At 37.2% G+C, this 11,893-nt stretch overlaps 1 protein-coding gene across 1 annotated transcript; it reads right to left on the reverse strand.

Annotated features, from left to right (window-relative positions):
- Positions 1–5,301: 5,301 nt before the first annotated feature.
- On the reverse strand, positions 5,302–8,070 carry LOC105446185. Its single transcript, XM_011682671.2, has 3 exons — positions 7,478–8,070; positions 6,928–7,031; positions 5,302–6,082 (listed from the first exon to the last, which is right to left on the reverse strand). Exons 1-3 carry the CDS (start codon positions 7,840–7,842, stop codon positions 5,835–5,837), a joined length of 717 nt encoding a protein of 238 aa, XP_011680973.2. The 5' UTR covers positions 7,843–8,070; the 3' UTR covers positions 5,302–5,834.
- Between the last annotated feature and the right edge of the window lie 3,823 nt (positions 8,071–11,893).

Below are 11,893 nucleotides of genomic sequence, written 5' to 3' on the forward strand. Positions count from 1 at the left end.
GAGACAGAGCTATACCAAAGGGTCTAGCAACTCTTTCGTGAATGAGGTAACAACCGTGGACCGTCTATCTATCATGACAAGACAACAATAGAACTAGTCTCTACAAGCCCTCCTCGCCCTGCGCTGTAATGATAATTGGGCTTGGACGCTAAGAGGATTAAGAAGGGATTATCTAACTAATACCTGTACAAAGCGTTGAACGTACAAAGACGACCCCTAGAAGTTGATTTGATCGATATGGCATCTGTCATCCATAGTGTAATTAAATTAAGTGTAGTGTTATTTGGGCATAAAAAAAAAAAAATAAATAAAAAATTCCGTTTCGGTTTAATAAAATTTGGAGTGGACTATTAGGCTATTATTATATTATCATTATATTAATACATTTTATTATTATTTCTATCGCCGGCCATGAAAGTACTCGTCGTACTCATCACGGTCCTCTGTATCCGGGAACTCCTCGGGGGCTACTACATCCGCGATGTCCTCCTCTTCATCGCTGTCATCCCGGCCATACACGTTGTCCTCGACGGAATAGTCTGAATGATGGTCCGGTTCATAGTCTTCTTCCTCTTGTATCTTAAGGCATACGCCGACGAGGTATTTCATCTCGGCATTTTCATGTCTTCTGTTATCGATGTCTTACTCATCGCAGTCCTCTTCATCATCGGCAAACTCCATTTCTTTCGCTGCTTTCTTGTCGGCCTCTGCTTTGCGGTAGGCCGCTTTCGCCGCGGCCTCGGCGTCGTCCAAGGCTTTCTCGTGGTCAATTTCGGCCTGTATCTCTCGCAAACATTTTTTTACAAATATTGACCTGGAAAAGGGGTGGGTATAGCGTGTACCACCGTTATTTGACCCCTCAACCAGGCCTTGCTGTAGCAATACAAGGTCATACAGGCCATAGTCCATGTGGTGGAACTCCTCATCCTCTCCAAGTACGACATCGCGTTCCGCCCTTGTCCGGTTCATAATATCATCGCGTAGATTTAAAAGCGTTGTCCATGCATCTAAATACATACACATACCGTTGGAGGTATTGAAACATCTATCAGTATGGAAATTTCTATCCTGGTCTCTAAGGACCTGTCGTACGTCCACGAACTGTTTTCCTCTTAGGACACCGGTTTCTATGTACAGGGATGTGTTTTCATATTTGTTCGATAAATTTTTATAACGGTGTGGGCGATCATCACTGAGAACATCAACTTCAATACTGTAAGTACTGCCATTACGCCCAACATGGCCATCGTAATCGTGTAGCTGTTCATCAATCACATCTAGACTCGACAGGAAAGAAAACATGTCTTGTTCTCCCAAGAAAACCGATGATCCGCCTATTACAATATTTTCACCAAATCTATTAAATGTTCTTAAATGTAAATAGAACATCTCCCGGTGTAACAGTATTACAAGCATCTGCAATCCTCTTGCAGCGGAAAGTACCGTACGGAATACCTCCTGTGGAGCTTTCCCCTTTCTGTAAAATCGAGGTGAAACACCTAGGCCGTCATTGAGAATATCGGTTTCGGTAGGAAAGACGTCCATGATTATTTGTAGATTCAAGTTATGATATAAACAAGTGTGATAAAAAAAAATAACTCACAATTATATATAGACCCCCTCACAATGGATTTCACGATTAAGACGACTTCAAATCCTGTGACGCTAACATCTGTTTCTGGTAAGGATAATTGGTCTTGGACGTGAAGAGGATAAAAATAATTAAAATAAAATAAAATAAAATAACAAAACACAATAGAACTAGTCTCTACAAGACCCCCTCGCCTGTATTAAGTATAATAACGGATCAACTTCAAACGTACCGCTAACATCTGTTTTCTGGTAAGGATAATTGGTCTTGGACGTTAAGAGGATAAAAAATAATTAAAAAATAAAATAAAATAAAATAACAAAACACAATAGAACTAGTCTCTACAAGACCCCCTCGCCTGTATTAAGTATAATAACGGATCAACTTCAAACGTACCGCTAACATCTGTTTCTGTAAGAACTCCCCTCTTAGTAAAAGTTTTAATCTCAGGCATTCTCTCTCTCTCTCTCTCTCTCTCTCTCTCTATTTCTTCATCTATTCCCTCAATGGTTTACACAATTTTAATCTTACACACGTCACAAACAATCAAGCGTCAATCTCTCTCTCTCTCTCTCTCTCTCTCCCTCTCTCTCGCCTTTTGTCTCTTACAGGTTCACTACCCTTGATGTCAAGACAACAAACGCAATAAAGTATAATAAACACGTTGGATTTTACTGTAAAATGGTGACAACTTTATTATCATTTTTTTCAAATCATATTCATTCCGTTACATATCCAAGGTTTTTTGTCTCGATGCTACTACAGGTTTTCTCCACTGTAGATTGCACGGTTGATGTTCTTAGAAATCATCAGGACTGCTTTGAATTCCCTCGCAGATAATGTGACGCCTTTTTTAGTCGGAAAGTACTGTCCATTTGACTTGTAGTAATCTCGAACGTCGACATAGACTTGACCTCTGAATTTTCGCACGGCCACGTACTTGGCGCGTCCATCCTTCATGCTGATTGGTAACTTGGCAACGGTTGTGGCTTTCACATCACGGGCCGTGTTTGTTGTCACGTCTGTACCACCTCCATCCACATCCTTCTCGTAGCTGTCCATCTGATGTCCCTTCAGTGGCTTGATGTTTTCTCTCCCACTTGTCTGCCTTGTTCGTTCATTTTTCCTGGCTGTAGATTTGATAATAGACCGCGGGCCATAGATCAAATATGTGGCTTATTTTTCATTTTCGTGCCTCAACTCTTGTATATACCTAAATTTTTGTTACTCAATAGAACAAAAATCATTGAATAACAATTGATAACTCGTCAGTGCAATAAGTTGCACATTAATTAATTATGCTAATTTAAAAAAGTTACAGCGCCCTCTTGTGTTCAAATCTTGAGATCTGTGTTGTGCTAATGGGTTCCACAGGATTTTATTGGACTTGGAGGTTTTGTTTCACCCAGGGAATAACACCCAAGTCTGTCTTGGAATGGTTGGTGTTATATTTTTCTTTATTTAAAGGTTAAGTCCATCCTAACAAATATTTTAGTTTAAATAAAGTCAGAAAAATGAAAGGAAGACGACAGTGAAAGTTTTCAGCAAGTTTTGAAAGTAAGCAAGTTATCAATTTTTGAAGGTGTGATTAATGAAACACAACTCGACAACTCCACAATGTAACTTTTTTCTGCTTCTATTCAGGATGGACTTCCCCCTTTGATTAAACAACAAACAAAAACAATCTTGAAAATAAATAGAGATAAATAAAGAGAGAGATTAATAGAGAGGGGAGAGAAGTGGAAAAGAGGGGGGGGGGGGGTCAGGAGATAATGGGGACTTTGGTAGACTGTGGTACTTTTATTTATGTATTTATTCATTTTTGTTTTTATTTGTTTGGGGGGGGGATATCAATGTGTGCACATGAGGATGCACATCTTTTAATGAGTATAATCATGGTTTCAATGCATTTTGACTAGCAGTATTCATCACTTACTACACAACTTGAACCATCCTTCGGTATCCCATCACAAATATAGCACCCCCCCACACTTATACTGAAAACTTCACCCTCTCTCTCTCTCTGGCTGTATGTCTGCCCCCCCTCTCTCTCTCTCTCTCTCTCTCTCTCTATATATATATATATATACAGTGCATACACACACACACAAACAATCCAATAAATTAATTTACATTAAAACACAATTTGAACAGGTGTCAAGATAGATAAGCCAAAATTTCCATATTCAATCAATATTTTTAATCATCTTTTAACTACATGTATCTCAAATACATTGCAAAATCACAGGAAGTTTTGACAATGGGGGGGGGGGGGGCAGTAGACGTAATGCATAGTATGAAGTAGATTCATTGTAAGAAAAATAAATTGTATTCATGATGAGGTACACTTTTCTGGCTCTTAAAGGAAATTTCCAGGCAGTTTTGTTTTTGTTTTTTTCATAACAATGATCAAACTCATTCCTTAATACCAAATCTATTAAACTGCCCCAACAGATTTTGAACAAGTATAAGTCTACTGTACTAGCAATACAGAGAATTAATTCATACAATGACTTTCAAATGTTCAATATCATTGTGTACTGTTAGAGGGAGAAAATCCATCATTGATTCATACAAGGCATGGAAACCAGACATAAATCAACTTCCTTGCTACTTGCCTTTGATGATTTGATGATTTAATTATATTTTTAACAATATTTTCCCTCCATTACGTTGATGACAAAAACAAGAATTGCCAGATACCCACATTTGTACAGCATAAAACATAAACTTAAACGTGAATACATTTCAATTACTAATCATGGTATTTACAAAATTGTGAACTACTTAATCTCAATCCTCCGATAGTGCACAATCAGAATATTTTTTCACAATGGAACAAAATACTTACATGTCCAGTTCAAATCTATACCTACAATGGTACAATGTATTTATTTAGCAGTGAATAGAGGCAAAAAACACATTTATCTCCCGACATCTACAAGTATTTTCTTCCCTTACATTAACATATTGAGAAACAACTTTCAGTGTCAAGTCATGATGAAAAAAAATACATGAAGAACAAATACTTTCCAGAATGACAAAGGGAATGACCATTACTCAACATGTATCAGGAATTTTCAAAATAAAATATTGGTTCCTGTTTATAGAGCACTTGTTATGCTTTATGACACTTCTCTTTACCTGCATGTAGTAATACCTAGCAACAAAATATGTACTGCTCTGGTTAGATGGGTACCCATTTACATGTACATGTACACCTGAGTGAAACATGGTAACAATGGATTCATGTTATGTTTGTCTAAATGACTATGTACCATAAACAATTGAATGTGCAGTGCAGTCAATAAACCACTACTAGACTTGGGCATCAAAAACATTTTGCTGGAAGTATATACATTTACCTCACAAATACTGTAAATGACTATATATTCAAAGTGGTTATAAATTGTTAAGCCTCATCAATCTCTAAAGTTTTCATATAAATCACATGAACAGTAAAATACAACATCATACAAGTGTGACCTTAGTTGTCCCAAACAACTGTGTTTGAACAGAAATTGGTATATTCATATCTTTACCCTGTTTTTGCATGGAAGGATAACTATCATATAGGTATTGGCGTATTGATGTTACAATGCTACAAACTCTTGTCATCAAAGAAGTGAGACAACAGGTTTTCTTCAAATTAGCAAATCAGGAATAATAAACCTACAGATTTCTGACAATAGGAAAATTTGAATTTCTTGTCCTTTAAAAAATATATGTATGTATTTGTTTTAGTTTTAATTTTGATTTGGCTAATGAATGATTCAAAGTTGTGTTAATCAGCTCAGGGGTCAATAATAACTGTGACATATTGAATAGAGTATAACAAAAGAACATAAATGACACATTAATGCTTAAATCACTTTGTTTTGTGATCTTGTCATTTTTCAGAAGGCAAGTATATCCATCCTGTGTTTACACTCTTTTTATTTAAAGGAAAAAAAACATATGAAAGTAAGCAAAGAATAAAGAGAAATCATCACGGGTGTCATGACAGATTTAATGATTATTTTGCAAGTAATACACATTTTCCTTTTTCATTTTGTAAGCATTTTGCCTTTCATCAACTACAAACACACAGAGTGTAATCATCCAGGATACAAACTTAAATCTAACATGGGTGTAGTTCAAGAATCATTTTGAAATTCTAGCTTTTTCTTCTTTATTCAATGTGAAATACAAATTGCATTGCTAGGGGAATGCTTATTCTCCATCTGAATCTTCTTCATCTGATTCAACCTCCTTTTCTTTCACAAAGAATTAATTTTTCTACCTTCCGTTTACCAGAAGACTGTTCGCGGATATACTTAGCTCCTTTGCAGATAATGCAATGGACTGGCAATACATGCGGCTTATCAAAGTCATGGCTGGTAGAGGGTTGATTTTCATGGGATACTCTCAACCGCAGCAGTCTCTTGGGTGCAGGGGCATCCTCACTTGCTGACACTTCCTCTGGATCTTCTGTAGATGTCTTCTCAGCATCTGTGGGTTTAACAAGAAAAAGAGAAGGAAGAAAGGAACAGACAGGAGAAAAAATACTGATTAAAACCAATTTTATCAAAATCATTCTGATTTTCTGAATATATAACTCAATGTGGTGTTGGTGTTGAAAGTGTGGATCAAGCTGCTGAACCAAGCTCCAACACTGACTGTACTTGAGAAATAGCTCAATACTGAGTGATGTCACGCCTTTTATGTGATCCACTCACGATTTCAAGCGAAAAGGCTATACAACGAAAGTGAAATCAGTGAGAAATGGCATTCAAATTTCATCAAACAGGATGTAAAATCTAAAATCGTATTTTCAAATCAAAAGAGAAAATGTTATTAATCTTTAGAAAATAGACACATATATAGCTCTGATGATTTGTAAAACATTTTGACTGTAAATTGGATTTCGCTTAACTTTGCTGTGACGTTATCATTTGGTTCATGATCTTAAGATCACCAACACCAACACCGAACTTCAAATCACAAATTTCCCAATCTCTAGGCGATTTGTGTTGGGGAATAGGGAAATAACAAATAAATCGTCAAAGCGAACCATGATACTCGGTTCAGCAGACAACATTCAACAACATATTTTCCGAGGTCAATTCCAACACCAGCCGCATTTCAAGTTCAGTGTTGTGGCTTTTGACACTGAACTTGAAATCGCCAGTAGATCTAAATGTGTAGATGCAGAACAATTATTGCACAATTGCACCTACCGGTGTCTTCTTTTGCACTGCCTCACACACGCACAGATCAAACACTCTCCTTCTCTTCTTTGTCTTTGTACTGTACTGTTTAAATTATTTTAGCAGCATTTAATCATTGTTTATTACCTCTCTTCTTCTGAAGTCTTGTCAATGCTCTACTGATTGTCGTTACGTTGCAAAAGTGTCGGTAACATTCAGCATGATATCCTCGAAGCCGAGTATGGTGCTCCCTAGTAAAAGAAAATGTGAGAGATGTAGACTAATAAATAATTTCTATTAAAGTTCAATCTGCTAAAATACAAGAACTGCTGGACCTAGTTTAAGTAGTTAGGCCTATGTAAATGGCTTAATTTCTTGACACAAGCAAGAGTCAAGAATTAGACTATTTTATAATTTATCTGTAGACGAAAAAAAGTACAGGGTCTAGACAGTAGTAGTAGGGACAGGGTCTAGTAGTAGTAGATCTAGACCTAGAAAATCTATCCTGTAAATGTAATCCAGGACCATAGTAGATGAGAGGTCTAGATCTAGTCTGTTCTCTACTACTCTAGACCAAATTTGTAATTTCTGCTCTTTTTTCAAGTGCAATTTTTATTTCGGGGAAAATGTGAACACTTTTCATTTCATGCAGGCCTAGATATCTAGATCTATACCAATATATTAGGTGATAACTTACCTGCTTGTTGTCGATGACTGAAGACCGACTTGTCCCACACCTTCACTTTCGTGTACGTGTTCTTGCAACTTCTCTGCAACTTCACTTTCTAAACTCTCTTCCACGATTACCCACTTAGCTGCACACTCCTTACACTTTTGATAGCTTTTATCACTAAATGGTATAATCTTGCTCTGAGTATCGATGACATGTATGGAACAGAAAGCGGATTCACCAGCCTCAGAATTGTCCGTCTCACTGGCATCAAACGACTCAGAAGTCGCCATAGTACACAGTGAAAGTCGCAGTGCACAGTAAAAGTCGCATAGGCGTGCGCATAAAACAAAGAATATGATTGGCCAAAAGCCAGTCACTCCACACATCATGCTATCAGCAACGTATTGTGATTGGTCATTCTTACCGTAGAAAGTGAAAAATTGTCTCAAATTTGTTTTTTTGTTTTTTGATATTTTCAGAAAATGTGCAAGTTTTGTTACTGACGAGTTTCAGATGTGACTGTAATAAATATTTTTAAACATGTTGACCAAAATACAGCTAGATACAAATTTGAGGCACGAGATGAAAAGAAAATGCACCTCGGCCCGCGGTCTATAAGCCTTCGTCTATGAATAAGGGTTCGGGCGATGCAAACCCAGAATCTTCATTCTCACGAGGTACATCTTCTATGTCTTCGTTAGTCGTCTTTGTATTATGTTTGTAGTAACTGTACATGTTGCTGACGGTGATGTACGATTGAATATACTATTTCTTTTGGACACGTCCACGGTATTTTATACATTTTTTACGTGCCTATTACGGTACCATGACGTGGTTATTCTATGTTTATCCACAGTCACGTCTCTACCTGCCCTTCAAACCTTACGTCATACCGTATGTGTCTCTACACGTCCTTCAACCCTTGCGTCATACCTTCCCAGGTTCCACTCCATTGTAAAACAAGAGACAACCCCCCTCGTAAGGGGTCTTGTTAATTATTTTTGAAGGAGGTAATTTGAATTTTATAGGAGGTACCATCACTGCGAGGGAGCGAAGCGACCGAGGGGGGAAGGTGTGGGAGGGGGGTGTCCCCCCTCCCACGGTAGGGACCTTTTGGGATTTTCCACTTGAAATCGTGCAATCTGGTGCATACCTAAGAAGAAAATTTGTAGTTATCTTTCCTACCTTGTATTACACATATATTGTAATAAACACACATATTGTTCATGTTTAATATTACATGAACAATCATAACTCATAAGAAAAGTTATTAAGTTGATAATTATTTATCAATTTTTTACCATTACTTTGTAATTTTTAATTAAACTGAGATGATGCACCATACTCAATCTTTCTACATCATGATTTGATGAATACATGTACAGTATTTAAATAATGGGCAGCAGAGGCTAGATTTTGATTTTTTTTTTACTTGTGACTTTTATTTGGCTCCCCATATGAATTCTCATTTAATTATTTTTTTTTGACATGAAATTATTGAATACATTTAAGAATTTACTTCAGTTCCTGTTCATTTTATAATGTTATATCACTGTTTTTCCTGACAAAGTGAAGATACTGTATATTTGTTTATTCAATTTTTTTAAGGAAATAAATGAAAATAAAATAAATGAATTAACCGATTGGCTTCTATTCTGGTCTATCTTGTCCTTTGTAGACTTACAGTACCAGGTGTGTTGTGTGATGAATTAAATTTCATCTTTAAAGCCAGGCATTATAATTTGTAATCGTAAACATTCAGGACAGTGTGAGTTTGGGAGATATGTACTGTCTGTCTATACAATGTCATTTTGTTTGCAGAATTTCTTTTCTTACATGTACATCAAGACTCTTACCAATCACCAGAATAATTCTGATTTCAGAGATCTTCTGGTTCAGATTCTGAGCCAGAGGACTCTGATAAATTAAGAGCCTTCATAAGTTCTTTGTCTTGTGTTCAGAATTTCTTTTCTTACATGTACATCAAGACTCTTACCAATCACCAGAATAATTCTGATTTCAGAGATCTTCTGGTTCAGATTCTGAGCCAGAGGACTCTGATAAATTAAGAGCCTTCATAAGTTCTTTGTCTTGTGTTCAGAATTTCTTTTCTTACATGTACATCAAGACTCTTACCAATCACCAGAATAATTCTGATTTCAGAGATCTTCTGGTTCAGATTCTGAGCCAGAGGACTGATAAATTAAGAGCCTTCATAAGTTCTTTGTCTTGTGTTCAGAATTTCTTTTCTTACATGTACATCAAGACTCTTACCAATCACCAGAATAATTCTGATTTCAGAGATCTTCTGGTTCAGATTCTGAGCCAGAGGACTCTGATAAATTAAGAGCCTTCATAAGTTCTTTGTCTTGTGTTCAGAATTTCTTTTCTTACATGTACATCAAGACTCTTACCAATCACCAGAATAATTCTGATTTCAGAGATCTTCTGGTTCAGATTCTGAGCCAGAGGACTCTGATAAATTAAGAGCCTTCATGAGTTCTTTGTCTTGTGTTCAGAATTTCTTTTCTTACATGTACATCAAGACTCTTACCAATCACCAGAATAATTCTGATTTCAGAGATCTTCTGGTTCAGATTCTGAGCCAGAGGACTCTGATAAATTAAGAGCCTTCATGAGTTCTTTGTCTTGTGTTCAGAATTTCTTTTCTTACATGTACATCAAGACTCTTACCAATCACCAGAATAATTCTGATTTCAGAGATCTTCTGGTTCAGATTCTGAGCCAGAGGACTGATAAATTAAGAGCCTTCATGAGTTCTTTGTCTTGTGTTCAGAATTTCTTTTCTTACATGTACATCAAGACTCTTACCAATCACCAGAATAATTCTGATTTCAGAGATCTTCTGGTTCAGATTCTGAGCCAGAGGACTGATAAATTAAGAGCCTTCATAAGTTCTTTGTCTTGTGTTCAGAATTTCTTTTCTTACATGTACATCAAGACTCTTACCAATCACCAGAATAATTCTGATTTCAGAGATCTTCTGGTTCAGATTCTGAGCCAGAGGACTGATAAATTAAGAGCCTTCATAAGTTCTTTGTCTTGTGTTCAGAATTTCTTTTCTTACATGTACATCAAGACTCTTACCAATCACCAGAATAATTCTGATTTCAGAGATCTTCTGGTTCAGATTCTGAGCCAGAGGACTCTGATAAATTAAGAGCCTTCATAAGTTCTTTGTCTTGTGTTCAGAATTTCTTTTCTTACATGTACATCAAGACTCTTACCAATCACCAGAATAATTCTGATTTCAGAGATCTTCTGGTTCAGATTCTGAGCCAGAGGACTCTGATAAATTAAGAGCCTTCATAAGTTCTTTGTCTTGTGTTCAGAATTTCTTTTCTTACATGTACATCAAGACTCTTACCAATCACCAGAATAATTCTGATTTCAGAGATCTTCTGGTTCAGATTCTGAGCCAGAGGACTCTGATAAATTAAGAGCCTTCATAAGTTCTTTGTCTTGTGTTCAGAATTTCTTTTCTTACATGTACATCAAGACTCTTACCAATCACCAGAATAATTCTGATTTCAGAGATCTTCTGGTTCAGATTCTGAGCCAGAGGACTCTGATAAATTAAGAGCCTTTATAAGTTCTTTGTCTTGTGTGGAGCTTTTATCAGAGATGCCATCTCCCATTGCATCTTGGAGGCTGTTCACACCGCAATGAGATAGCGCGGTCTATCGTAGCACCCCCTTTTTTCTAGCCCGCGCTAGACCGCGCTATCTCTCGTGGACCACCCCCAAGAGGTGCTCCAGTGGCACGCCCTTTTGGCTCGCCGTGGCTCGCTGTTGGGCGGACCGAAACGACGTTGTACCTGCCACATCGCAGAGATAGCGCGGTCTAGCGCGCGCTATCTCTGTCGGTGTGAACAGCCTCATGGCCTTCAGTGATGGTATCATCGTCAGCGTATTAAGTTGGAACTTCATTTACTTGGATTGACTCACAGCCCAATACAGATGCACCATCATCAGTGTCGCCATCACCAGTTTGCACCTGTAGTGTATGAATAAAACAATATAGATAGATAATGTAAATTCAGAGCTTTCATAATCTCACTGAAAAATATTCAAAATAATAAGAAATGCTTTCTACAACAATTGCTCTCAGTTGTTTCCCAAAACAATTTCAAAAAGTGAAGAGCAAGCTATTGCAGGTGTAATGGGGTTAAATGGAAAAGAAATGTTTGGAGTGTATGAATGTTAATAATAACTATGAATGACTGTGCATTTGAACACAATAATACGTTGAGGCTGGTGTAGATTGTCATTTCAGAGTAAGAATATGTTTTACCTGAGCGTCTGCCATGACGGTGACTTGTTCACATGATGTCCTGCATTTAGGAAGCCTTCGCCGTGTTTTGACGTCTTTCCACCTCTTCACCGCCTGGCTGATGTTTTCCTTGGCTTGGGTTGAAGA

The sequence above is a fragment of the Strongylocentrotus purpuratus genome, unplaced genomic scaffold (assembly GCF_000002235.5).
Source record: "Strongylocentrotus purpuratus isolate Spur 01 unplaced genomic scaffold, Spur_5.0 spur5_contig_815, whole genome shotgun sequence".
In the NCBI taxonomy this organism is placed as follows: domain Eukaryota; kingdom Metazoa; phylum Echinodermata; class Echinoidea; order Camarodonta; family Strongylocentrotidae; genus Strongylocentrotus; species Strongylocentrotus purpuratus.

Coding starts and splice junctions, on each gene's coding strand:
- LOC105446185 (XM_011682671.2), bottom strand. CDS start 7,842: ATGATGTGTGGAGTGACTGGCTTTTGGCCAATCATATTCTTTGTTTTA. Junction 7,032..7,477: donor CAGTCATCGACAACAAGCAG/GTAAGTTATCAC, acceptor TTCTTTTACTAG/GGAGCACCATACTCGGCTTC. Junction 6,083..6,927: donor AAGACTTCAGAAGAAGAGAG/GTAATAAACAAT, acceptor TTAAACCCACAG/ATGCTGAGAAGACATCTACA.